The 13,493-nt window shown below is 43.0% G+C and overlaps 1 protein-coding gene across 1 annotated transcript in view; it reads left to right on the forward strand.

Annotated features, from left to right (window-relative positions):
- Nucleotides 1–13,493, forward strand: part of SVEP1 (sushi, von Willebrand factor type A, EGF and pentraxin domain containing 1) — a 129,131-nt gene that overhangs the window by 53,528 nt on the left and 62,110 nt on the right. The window contains exons 12-21 of the mRNA XM_077921634.1: nt 738–932; nt 3,081–3,202; nt 3,805–3,913; nt 5,018–5,209; nt 6,346–6,579; nt 8,021–8,182; nt 9,560–9,721; nt 10,628–10,789; nt 12,892–12,995; nt 13,119–13,162. Of these exons, the coding sequence (XP_077777760.1) occupies nt 738–932; nt 3,081–3,202; nt 3,805–3,913; nt 5,018–5,209; nt 6,346–6,579; nt 8,021–8,182; nt 9,560–9,721; nt 10,628–10,789; nt 12,892–12,995; nt 13,119–13,162 (1,486 nt within the window). The remainder of the gene's footprint in view (nt 1–737; nt 933–3,080; nt 3,203–3,804; nt 3,914–5,017; nt 5,210–6,345; nt 6,580–8,020; nt 8,183–9,559; nt 9,722–10,627; nt 10,790–12,891; nt 12,996–13,118; nt 13,163–13,493) is intronic.

Genomic DNA, 13,493 nt, shown 5'->3' on the forward strand with positions numbered 1-13,493 from the left:
ATAGATAGATAGATAGATAGATGATAGATAGATAGATAGATAGATAGATAGATAGATAGATAGATAGATAGATAGATGATAGATAGATAGATAGTTTATGGGTATTTCCAAAAATTCCCCTCCTCTGAATTTCTCTTTTGTACTTAAGAGTTCCACGTTTTCCATTAAATTGTTGTTGCTTTAATTTCTCGATTACATACAGAGCGCAGTCTGCCGTAATTTTAAGCTCCTTTGGTTAATTTGTGTTTTCTCTCCCCGATGAACAAAATAGCAATCTTGATGCCACCATACGTACAGCTATGTCAACATTTTTGTGTGGGGTGATTTGCCAATGTGCAGGTGTGCTTGTGCACATCGGTAAAACACTGCAGAAAAAGACTCTTGCTGCAATCGTACATACAATCACATCAAGATTCCTTTGTTGCTGTGTTTAGAAATGGGCACGCACCCATGGGTGCTATACAGGGGAAAGGAGAAAGATGCAAATGATCTCTTAGGTTGTGGGAAATTTCACATGCTCCAGTTCCAGAATTAATTTTAGAAATTCTCCCAGGAGGAGAATTCAGGAGGAGTGGAACTGAGAAGAAGATCGCAGAGCAATCAAAGTACAGAACTTTGGGGTGGGGTCTGTACCACAGGCTCAATATCCAGAATAAAGGTGATTTTCATTTTTTAATGCCAAGAGGAAGCACGAGAGCCTTCCTCTATTGTTTACTCTCTCTTTCTTCCTTCCCCAGGCTCTCCTTGTGAAATCCCCTTTACCCCAGTAAACGGGGATTTTATATGCACAGAAGATAAGACAGGAGTTAATTGCACATTACGCTGCATGGCTGGATATGACTTCACATCAGGTTCCAATGAAAATTACTATTGTGCCTACAAAGATGGTATCTGGAACCCACCGTATTCTACAGAATGGCCTGACTGTTCTCGTAAGGTTTATTATGTATTTTGATTTCCAAGGACCTAGTGCATTCTTTGTCTAAGTGATACAGGAACTGGGAACTGGGCATTACATTAAAAGAAACCTAGGCTTCAGTCTGAAGTCCCGATTCTAATAAAACCTACAAGCAACCACAGCTAGGATTGAGGTACTAACGGCTGAGGAATTGCTGGAATTATTTCTGTTTCCACAACGAAAAAGATGGTGCTGTGTTATTTAACAGAGATTCAGGGGCTGTTCCAGACCCCTGGGAGAGTTCTTATCTTCCCTTTCCTGCTAACCTCTTCAGTGACACACACAGGGGATGGACTGGATTAGATGTCTAGCTATTAAGCAAATACTGAAATGTCAGCAAAATACTTTCCTTCTTAACTGCTAAAATATGACTCCTAATTCAAAGCACGGTTATTTGGAATGTTGGGTTTTTCATTATTATTATAACAAATACCTTTAGCCACTTACTTCCTCACAGGAAGCATGCTTAGGATCGCAGGCAGTGTCATACTGGCCTGGTTTGCAAGTCATGCTAAACCAGATTTTGGTTTACCATGAGTGTGTGAACATGCTGACTCCCAGTGGAGACCCCATAACCAGCTTTTCTCCTCCCAGTCTTTTTAGGTCAGGGTTTGGCTTAGCATGCTATCCAGACATGGGTTGTAGTTAAAGTCTCTTCTCCTTAACCTTGGCTCACAACCATAAGGAAGAGGCCTTGCTCAAGATTTGGATGACATGCTAAGTCAAACCATGGATGCTACTCCTAAACAGCCCAAGAAGGAACAATGTTTGGACTAAGTCATGGTTTAGCTTAGTGTGTCATATGAACATGCCAAAATATGTGATTGGAATGCAATACCTCAGAAGTCGAATGGAATCCGTTCCAGAAGTCCATTTGACTTCTAAAACATTCAGAAACCAAAGTGTGGCTTCTGATTGGCTGCAGGAAGCTCCTGCAGCCAACTGGAAGCCACGTCAGACGTTCGGCTTCTGAAAATCATTTGGAAAACTGGAACACTCACTTCCGGGTTTCAATCGTTCGGGAGCTGATTTGTTCGGGAGCCAAGGCGTTCGAGATCTGAGGTACGGCTGTAATTCTTACATACTTGCTGATAGTAGTCAGATACAAGCTATTCATTATAACTAGTTTCTTCACTTCTTGCTTATGGAAACAGAGCCAGAAAATTATCCATTTTGACATAAAATACCTAACAAAATTTGGTATAAACAAGGCTAACATACTTTTCAGACAACCCACCCCCCACCCGCCAGTCGCTCCCTGCTGCCATGTTAAACTTCAGGCACATGGTGAAGACTTTTTTATTATATGTAAGCTTTTTAAGTATTAAATGTACTTATTTAAAGTAAACTTTTCTCATGATATGGGAGAGGGCCTTCTTGGTGGTGGCTGCTTCCAGACTCCGGAACTCCCTCCCTGGAGAAACTAGACCGGCTCCCACCTTTGGGAGGTGAAGACGTTATTGTTCCAACAGGCTTTTAACTGAGCCTAGGACTTGCCGATCGGAAGGTTGGCGGTTCGAATCCCCGCGATGGGGTGAGCTCCCATTGCTCGGTCCCTGCTCCTGCCAACCTAGCAGTTCAAAAGCACATCAAAGTGCAAGTAGATAAATAGATACCACTGCAGTGGGAAGGTAAAAGGCATTTCCGTGTGCTGCTCTGGTTTGCCAGAAGTGGCTTAGTCCTGCTGGCCACATGACCCGTAAGCTGTACGCCGGCTCCCTTGGCCAATAAAGCGAGATGAGCGCCGCAATCCCAGAGTCAGTCACGACTGGACCTAATGGTCAGGGGTCCCTTTACCTTTACCTTTAATGAAAGGGCTAGTGTTGTGCTGTTTACATTTTAATTATTTGTATATTTTAAACAGGTTTTATATGTGCATGCAGTTTTAATTCTATTAATGTTTATTTGTTTTTTAATGGCTCTCTCTCTCTCCCCCCCCCTCACTTTTAGCAATTCTTGGTTTTATCTGTAAGCCACCATTGGGGGGGGAAGTGGGGGTATAAATAAAAATAATCTTCTTAACTGACTTATTGTTTTAAAAAAATCTCTTTTGTACACTGCTTGGAAGCGACATATGAATCGTTTAAATAAATGAAGAATCCTCCCGTACCCTTTTTTTCAGTGAATCGCTTGGCAAACCATGGTTTCAAATCCTTTGAGATGCTGTACAAAGCAACGCGATGTGATGACAGCAACCTTCTTAAAAATTTCGGGGACGCTTTTCAGAGCGCACTTGGTAAAATGGTGGGTTAGTAATGCACCATCTTTTCAAAAGTAGCTATTATCATTTCATGAATTGAATTGCTTGCCCTCAAAATGTTGAGCACACAATATGTACAGCAGAGCGACAATATTTAATTTCAAGAGTAAATTTTCTATGGCTCAGATACAGGTACTTGATTAATAATTGCAAAAGTTTTTACTGCTTGAATAAGATGTGTTCACATTCCTAAACCAAGCCTGTTTCCCACCTTTTGGTTTATGAAAGCTACTGGCTGATGGAACAGTTATTTCTTATTTGAAAATAATATTTAAATTGGGTAATGGCTGGGAAGTTAAAGCTTTGTATCCAAAGAAGTATGTTAAATTAAGAGGTAGGTTTTAGCATTGCACTGTTATGCGTTGTTCTGTCCATGTGAAGCACTACAGTTTGCCAGATGGAATGTGCTGTTCTGGGGGGTTCTCTCAATTCCCCCAGAGGCAATTTGGGGTGGCACTGGGGGAGGAGAGGGGAGAATGCCCCCTTGTGCAAGTAGAAGTCTTTGCACAGGACTTTAACTTACAGAAACAATCAGGCAGTTTCCTACCCAGTGTTTTCACTGTTACTCTTAAATCTTGGCTTATAGGTTCCATCGTTTTGCAATGATGTTGATGACATTGACTGCAGGCTGGAGGATCTGCCACAGAAACATTGCTTGGAATATAATTATGACTATGAAAATGGCTTTGCAATTGGTAAGTGAATGATTTTGCTGCTCACTAGCTCTAAACCTCCTTGATAGCCTAAATAAGAAGGGAACATTCAGCAGTCCTGAAGATGTACTGATCCATCTAGCAAATCTCAATTTTGGTCTAACTATCAAATCATTGCAAACACATGTTTGAACCCTGGACAAAGAAAAGTGAGGGGTAGTGTGTGGGGGGCTTTTTGTGGGGGGGGGGGGTCATGTTTGCAGATATGATTCAGAGTAGATAACTTTTCCTTCACTACAAATTCCCATTTTCCTTCTTGTTTTGAAAGAACAGTTATGGCGCTCTGTTGAATTCATTTCAGAATAATGTGCAGAAAGCATTGCCATAATTTATTTATTTATTTGTTTATTTATACCCTGCCCATCTGGCTGGGTTTCCCCAGCCGCTCTGAGTGGCACCCAACAAAATATTAAAAATACAATAAAGCATCAAATATTAAAAACTTCCCTAAACAGAGCTGCCTTCAGATGTCTTCTAAAGGTCAGATAGCTGTTTATTTCCTTGACATCTGATGGGAGTACGTTCCACAGGGCGGGTGCCACCACCAAGAAGGCCCTCTGCCTCAGGTGTCTTCTAAAAGTCAGATACAGTGGTACCTCGGTTTACAAACTTAATCAGTTCCGGAAGTCCGTTCTTAAACCAAAGCCATTCTTAAACCAAAGTGCGCTTTCCCTAATGAGACCTCCCACCGCCGGTGCCCTTCCACTGTTTGGCTTCCGTTCGTAGACCGAGGTAAAGTTTGCTAACCAAAACATCTACGTCTAGTTTTGCGGAGTTCATATACCGAATAGTTCGTTAACAGGGCTGTTCTTAAACCGAGGTACCACTGTAGTTGTTTATTTCCTTGACATCTGATGGGAGGGTGTTCCACAGGGCGGGCGCCACTACCAAGAAGGCCCTCTGCCTGGTTCCCTACTTCTGCTGGATACATGTTCTGAAGTCAAGTCAGATTTCTACATGTAGTGAGGTCTTTTCATTTTCTTCTTTCAACGATTTAGCAGTGCTTCATTTGTGTGTGTTGGCATCCTTGGGAGTTGTTGCTCTATTATCATTGTGATATTTCCTCTTCATATTAATGACTGCCAGGTCCCGGTGGCTGGGGTGGAGCAAATCGGCTAGATTATTCGTACGATGATTTCCTTGAGGCAGTTCCTGAAGAAGAGAAACCTAACCCACTATCTGGTTCGGTGAATGTGGCACACTCCCGGGTCAAAAGGCACAAAAAAATGAATGTGCCTACATCAGACCACAAAATAAAGTTGGTTTTTAATATAACTGGTAAGGAAAACCCTCTTCTTTTCATTATCGTATATTGTTTATCGGATAAAATATTTCATACTGTGCCTGGTATAAGAACAAGAGATTTTCGAGTTAGTTTTAAGAGTGGCTTTTCCTTTTGCGTGGACAGGCGGAGTCCCAAGATCCTGCACGGTCCCCCCGTCATGTGGAATAACGACTCAAGACAACGTGCTATGGGATTAAATTGGCCACAACTTTATTAAATTTCAAATGTGGGTAGACCTTGGCTCAGGCATTGGGCGTTTTCCCTCCCCAGTCCCCAGCCGGGGACCTAGGGAGCATCAGGGTTATCCAGTGTGGGGGGGGGGAATGGGCCGGCTCTGGAGAACATATGTTCAAGCAGAGATAGCCGCCCCCGTAACGCCGCCACCGCAGGGGAGAGCAATGACGACCTTTCGGTGTACGGCCAAAGCCTCCCTTCAGAAAACCCCTTTAACGGGGAACCCTGGTATCGCCGCCGCAAAGAGGAAGATGGACAAAAGGATTCCGCCCAAGGCCTGATACCGCCAAAGTTGTAACGTTTTGCTACGGGAAAGGCGAAACCTGCCAATGCAGGGAAATTCCTTTCCGGCCCTTTAACAGCGACCTTATCATAGCAGCGCCCGCATACCTGTGGAGAAAGGTTAACCTGCAAAACCTGTGAAGAAAAGTTAACCTGCAAAATAAGACATTAACTGAGGGTGGGTAGGGTGGGAGAAGCTCTGGAGCCAAGTGAGGATTCCCAGGTAAGATCCTCCCTCTATTGTGTGGGCAGGGAATCCCTCCCCTACCTGGCCTGGTCTCCTTGGCAACGCTTCCCCCAGGTGGGATTGGGCAACTCACTGAGGTAGGCGGAGACCTCCAGGTATCCCACCTGAGGGAAGGCAAGGCCAAGCCTATGCTGTTGGAGCCGCTCCAGATCTAGGGGCTGCACGCGTCCACGCAAAGGGCGCCCCCCGTTTTAAGCGGGGAGCGGTCATTGCCATGATATTCAGGAGCGGTGTCTAACAATCTGCATATTTGCATTATTATTATTATTATTTATACTCTCCTGCTCTGACTTATGGCGTTGCGGGAGTCAACATTTTCAAGCCTTTGTGAGGTTTGTTTGTTTTTGTTTTTCCCCCTAATCCCAGCTAGTGTACCATTGCCTGATGAACGAAATGATACACTGGAATCGGAGAACCAACAGCGCCTTCTAAAAACCCTAGAGACTATCACAAACAGGCTGAAAAGAACTCTCAGTAAGGATCCAATGTATTCTTTTCAGTTTTCTTCTGAACTGCTCGTAGCGGACGCCAACTCGCTAGAAGCTGAAAAGGCCTTCCTGTTTTGCAGGCCAGGCTCTGTCCTAAGAGGCCGGATGTGTGGTAAGCAAAATTCAGCTTTAAGTCTTTTTCTTGACCTTAGTTGCAGTAAATAAAAGAACAGTTACTGCTTTCGAAGGAGAACTGAGAAAGCATGATAGAATCTTAACAGGTGGCAAAGTTTTCAATAACGCTGTTCCATCCCCTCTTTCCGCTATAACAGAAAAAAATGTGAAAGAGGCAAATTTTCATAATTTCTGTGTGCAGATTCTGTGTGGATATATCTGGATATTTCAGTGCTATGCCCTATGTGCCATTTCATTGTACAGCAGTGCTGCTTATGTGACTGCAAACATTATATTACACCAAATGAAGTCTTCTTTCAAGTTCAAACCTTAACGACCTTCAGCTGCTTCAATTCCGCAGTTTATGATCTCATCTTTTCTAGCACGCGCCCGTACATTAGTCCAAATTAAACTCTAATTAACAGGAGAACCTCTGCTTCTTAATGGCGGCATTCGGGGGATATCGGTGGGTAAAGTGCTTTTTCACTCAGCGCCACCCTGCCTCCCGCACTCTATGCCAGAGCGAGAGCCAGGTACTGAGACAAACTGCAAGTGGAGCCCATCCCCCCTGTCCCTGTTGGGGGGGGGGACTTGCAAGGATAATTCTCAATCATAATTCACAAGCACAATTCAAAGTGTTGGTACTGACTTTTAAAGCCCTAAACGGCCTCAGCCCAGTATACCTGAAGCAGCGTCTCCACCCCCATCATTCAGCCCAGACACTGAGGCCCACCTCCAAGAGCCTTCTGGCGGTTTCCTCACTTCGAGAAGTGAGGTTGCAGGGAACCAGGCAAAGGGCCTTCTTGGTGGCAGCGCCCACCTTGTAGAACGCCCTCCCATCAGATGTCCAGGAAATAAACAAATATCTGACTTTTAGAAGACATCTGAAGGCAGCCCTGTTTAGGGAAGTTTTTAATGTTTGGAATTTTATTCTGTTTTTAATGTTCTGTTGAATGCTGCCCAGAGTAGCTGGGGAAACCCAGCCGGATGGGTGGGGTAGAAATAATAAATTATTATTATATTAGTAATAATATTACTATTATTATTATTATCAATCATCCTTGTTTTATTTGCCAAAAATCTCCTGCTGTCGTGGGAGCTGCTTCCATTTTAAGGCAGACCGGAATAGGAAGCCCGATTGCAAACATTATATTATCTGTATTGCGGTGCGTTCAAAGATCAGCTGAAATGGATGAGTTAATTCATCCTTCAGCCAAATTCATACGACTTTTCTGCAGGTAGGAAATGTTTGAATGGAGGAGCATTCAGCTATATTAACCCCCCCCCCCCCCCGCAGTCTGGCTGGTGTAGTTCAGACACGGGTTTTGCCTTGCCTTCTGTTGCTTGTGAGAACTGGGCTGTGGTCAACAGGTACCGTAGACAAAGATCTTCATTACATTTTCCATGCATAACTTTTCTTTTGTCCGGTTAAATCACAGTTAACTGCCCTCTGGGGACTTATTACTCCCTGGAACACCATGCATGTGAAAGCTGCTGGATTGGTTCATACCAAGATGAGGAAGGGCAGCTGGAATGTAAGAACTGCCCTTCTGCTAGCTACACTGAATATCTCCATGCCAGAAGTATATCAGAATGTAAAGGTGAGAGGTTAGCAATCATGTAATACCTTTTTAAAAAGCAACTAAAGGTGTAAGTTTTCCGTTTAAAGGTAAAGGTAAAGGTACCCCTGCCCGTACGGGCCAGTCTTGACAGACTCTAGGGTTGTGCGCCCATCTCACTCAAGAGGCCGGGGGCCAGCGCTGTCCGGAGACACTTCCGGGTCACGTGGCCAGCATGACAAAGCTGCATCTGGCGAGCCAGCACAGCACACGGAAACGCTGTTTACCTTCCCGCCAGTAAGCGGTCCCTATTTATCTACTTGCACCCAGGGGTGCTTTCGAACTGCTAGGTTGGCAGGCGCTGGGACCGAGCGATGGGAGCACACCCCGCCGCGGGGATTCGAACCGCCGACCTTTCAATCGGCAAGTCCTAGGCACTGAGGCTTTTACCCACAGCGCCACCCGCGTCCCTCAAGTTTTTCGTTTAGACACTGCAAAAAATTGCTTTTTAAATATTTTAATAATATTTAGAATTTATTTTAAACAGTTGTGGAGACTAGAACTAAATATTTAAAATAAAAGTCTAGTTTATGGTTTTTTGTTGTTGTTTTAGAATTGTGGAAAAATAAAGAAAGGGGAAATTGCAAAGCTAATATTAAAAGTTCAGCCTTTGGCTGGGTAGAAATCTATTTCTTAATCTGGACTGTCTTTCAACCAAATGACTCAAAGGCAGTTCACAACCCTGAGTGATATTCAGCATGATGTGAGTAGCAGTTCACTCGTGCGACAGGACTTCCTCGTCCTCTCCAACCATGCACCTTTCTGAAAGGTTCCCCCAACACTTTGGGATGGGCACACAAGGCCTACAAGGAGGAAGAGAGGGAGAAGTCCTTTTGCACCAGCGGAAGTCCGTTTCAGGTAGTCACAGTTGAATATCACGCAATAAAAAATGGCAATAAAACCAACAAAATCGGGCACAAAACAAGAAACCAGTGGTAAGAACAGCAGGTTAACAGCAGGTTAAAACAATTACAACTCAAAACCTCAACACAAGTAGTTCTCAAGCTTTTGTCTCTCCCTCAGCTGTTGATCCAATGAGACTGGTATTATACTGTAATCGGTGTGTTTGACTGAAAAGACCAATCACCAAATGGACTTCTTTTTTCTGTGGGCTTTACATTTTGCCTAACTGCTCAGCACTCACAATAAGTGCAATTTGTGTTCTTGGCAGATGCTCTGTGCTAACTGCATTTTGCAAGCAGTTGTGGTGCGCAGATTCTTTGGGCTTGTAAGTGGCCAGTTACATTGTGTTTTAGAGGTTATTCTGCCTTTGGCTCCTTGGGTTATTGGCTGTTGTCCTTGATGCATATTTGAAGCTAGATATTGCTTAATTCTGGTGTATTGTTCTTCCCTAATTAGCTGAGTGCAAACCGGGAACCTATTCTCCAAATGGCCTTGAGATCTGCGAATCATGTCCTCTTGGCAAATATCAGCCTGTAACTGGATCTAAGCACTGCATTCCTTGCCCAGAAAGCATGTCAACAGTCAAAAGAGGAGCTGTGGATATATCAGCATGTGGAGGTTTGCGAAATTCAGATTCCGGGAAATAGCTTGTTGCTAAACCCTATGCAGTACAACTTTCCTGATCTCTGAATAACTGGAATATTTTTGAGTAGCAGCATGTGTTGTATCTTTCTTTTATACTCTGCTTATTGATCCTTTAACTTTATGAAGAAAGGAAAAGACAAGGTTGAACTGAACCCATGACTGAGGTACAGAAATAATCTCTTTGGGGACAATTTTCCTCCATTGACAAATATTCCATAGTGATTTCTAATAGTTAACACCGATCACAGATCACTCCTGTGCATCACTGATGTCTTTATTCACTTTTACGTTTTTTTTAAAAAACGCAACTTGGGGAAAACTTGGCATTTCATATATGCTACTGCCTTCCAGGCCTGCACAAATCATGACTCATCACCCAAGTCAGGTAACCAATTAGGAGTCTGATCTGCCTCCTGTTTTTGCAGCCTAGGTCTCAGCAGAAGTTAATAAAAGATGCCAGATGTCTAGTCTGGCCTTGAATTCTCAATATCCTCCTCTTCTTCCACCTTGGGAAAACGGGTCTCCAGTATTTTGTGTAAAAAAATAAAAAAATAAAAAACCTATTTACAAAGATGGTACAGTGGTACCTCTGGTTGTGAACGGGATCCGTTCTGGAGGCCCGTTCACAACATGAAAAGAGTGCAACCCACAGCGGTGCATCTGAGCATGCGTGGGTTGCGATTCGCCACTTCTGCGCATGCACATGATGTCATTTAGCACTTCTGCGCATGCACAAGTGTCGAAACCCAGAAGTTACCCTTTCCAGTACTTCTGGGTCACCGCGGGACGTAACCTGAAAGAACGTAATATAAAGCAAACGTAACATGAGGTATGATTGTATAGTAGTAGTTGAAATAGGTGTTTTTTCCCACTTTGCAGTACCTTGTCCATCTGGAGAATTCTCTCGCTCTGGTTTAATGCCCTGCCACCCTTGTCCCAGGGACTATTATCAGCCTGACCCCGGAAAGTCCTATTGCCTGTCTTGCCCATTTTATGGGACTACTACTGTGATCGGCGCCAGGTCTATAACGGACTGTTCAAGTAAGTTATTTTCTTTGAAGAATAGGAAAAATTGGCAGTAGGGTTAATGATCAAAGTTACATAGCAATTGTTACATAGCAATTGTTAGGCATTCTAGGTCAAGACTTGCCAAAAGAGAGACAGAAACTCTTTATGTACGCTACAGCTGCGGCTAGGATACTGCTAGCCCAAAGATGGAAGAGTGATAGAGTACCAACAAAAGAAGAATGGCAAGGAAAACAAATGGAATACTCCGAAATGGCAAAACTAGCTGAAAGAATATGAGATAAGGATAATAGAGACTTCAGGAGAGATTGGGAACCATTTATGATATACCTACAGAAATACTGTAAAGCAGTGAACTCACTAGCAGGTTTTGAGTAAACACTTACAATCAACAAAATTAATATATTTACAAGGATGCTGTAAAATATATGGAAAGTATAACAACATTACAGGTTTAAGACATTAAAATTTAAGATATATCAAAGAATGCAGGAAAAGACATTAAAAATAAACCAGAAGAGGAAGTTGAGGGAAGTCGTAGGTGGGAGAAGAAAACTATCTTTTCTTTTTTTATTATTATATGATGTGATAATTGGATGTTTCAAATATAAAATTTAATAAAAATTGTTGTTGTTTTTTTTTAAAAAAGGTTGCATAGCAACATGCTTTTACTAATGGTTGTTTCCAAGGGAAAGCTTGTTGCTGCCTTTGCTGTCCTCTCATAGCAAGAACCTCCGTGTCACACTATGTGGAATGTTCCATCAGCACAAGCTTTCCACCTTGACAGATGGAACAGTTCCCCTTCTCTCCCTGGCATGCTGTTTAGGGGGTTATCCTGATACACACACCCCGGGCCAATTGTAGGTGGTGCACAGGGGGGAGAAGGAGGAAAGCCCTGTTGTGCAACCATCAGACTTTGTGCAGGGCTTCTGCTGATGGGACTTCTTGCGTGAATCCCTCCCACTGTACCCAGCACATAGGCTGGACACTAGCAAATTCAGTTGTCCCACCATCCCAAAGGCCAAACAATCGGGTTTCTGGTTTGATAAGCTGGTCTCAAAAGTTGCAACCTGTTTTCTTTCATGTGTACTGGCGTTCCTTTTGTTCCTCCTATTCTCACTGCTACAAACATGGTCCATACATTCGCTGACATTCATCTGCAGTGGGCCTAAATATTTAAGAAAGATACTCAATTCAGTGATTTAATGGATAGAACTAGAGCAGGGTTTTCAAAACTTGGGTCTCCAGCTCTTTTTTGAACTACAACTCCCATCTTCCCTAGCTAGCTGAATCAGTAGTCAGGGATGATAGGAATTGTACTCCCAAAACAGCTGGAGACGCAAGTTTGGGAAACCCTGAACTAGGGTCAAGTTTACTGAGAAATCGAGTGGGAATTAAGACAGTTAAAAGACCCATAGTTTCGACATGGTCGCTTCTTTCTTAGACATTGCCAAAGCTTTCTAGTGGAACAAGACGGTGTTAGCTCTCTAAGAACAAAGTTGCTGAGATGTTCAAACTGAAACGTTAGTGGGAGTTTGGGGCAAACTAGATGTGTTAGCAGCCGATCCAAGTGTTTAACAAGTTGGTTTTTTTCCTGAAAACACATGGATTGAGGGAAAGAGGCATGCAAGTGACAACAGAAACCTTTCTCCATCCTTAGCTTGCCTCCAGAAAGAAGCTAGCCTGCAAGAAAAGTGTTTGGGGAGAGGTGTTGTGTGGAAGTGAGCAGCTAGTGTAAGGATGGGTGAGAATTCTGTTAAGTCCACATATTCAAGCAAACAAAAACAAGACAGAATGGACTAGGGAATGAAGAACTGACAGAGATCATAAATAGAATTATCTAGCTGTATGTGTGGCAAGAAGCCGTCACATCTTGTGTGGCCCTAAACAACCAATAGTTCCATGCTCAAAGACAACAGAGTCTAGCTGAGGCACACATTCGTGGTTGTCAGGTTCACATGCTTCAATTGACCCTGTAATTGAATAGATCTATCTATATCTGCACAAATCAAGGCTGATTCTTTTTCCATTGCTGTATCATTGATTATGTCACAACCTTGACTCAGAGGACCTTGTCAGTGGAATTTTTACAGCTGCTTTCATTCAATCCTATTTAGGTTTTGGCTCTACTTTCTCTGCAGCAGAAGAGAGTGTAGCGCTGCCAGTCTCCCCAGAAAACATCAGCAACAAATACCAAATCAGCAGCCAGGCAAGATCAAACGTCATAATTGTCTAAAGTTAGCATTAGTATTAAAAAATGAAAACATCTTGCATGCATACAGTATTTGTCTCTTGTAATATTCTTGTTCTCTATTTCACTTCTGTCCCACCTTTTCCCCCCAAGGAGCTAGTGGAAATAATATACCTTAAATTTTGCATGTTTGACATGTGGCTTCTAAATGGTTTTGGAGGGGGGATTTCTTGAAAAGTAGGATACGAATCTATAAATAAGAATAAAATATAAATACAATGCAATACATGTCTCTTTCCCCTTTTATCTTCACTACAACTCTGAGATAGGTTAGACTGAGAGACAGGGTGTTATGTACTGAAGTTCTCACCCTGGGCCAGCAGGGGGATACTGTAGATAGTTTTCACTCAGGTCCACATATGCAAAATTGAAAGAGATTGAAAGTGACATTCAGTGATTGGATAGTTACAGAAAGTGGTTACTGTTGCGTTTGTAGTGGAGTATATAAGACAGGCTGCCTGAACCCTC

Source organism: Podarcis muralis, chromosome 17, assembly GCF_964188315.1.
Source record: "Podarcis muralis chromosome 17, rPodMur119.hap1.1, whole genome shotgun sequence".
In the NCBI taxonomy this organism is placed as follows: Eukaryota; Metazoa; Chordata; class Lepidosauria; order Squamata; family Lacertidae; genus Podarcis; species Podarcis muralis.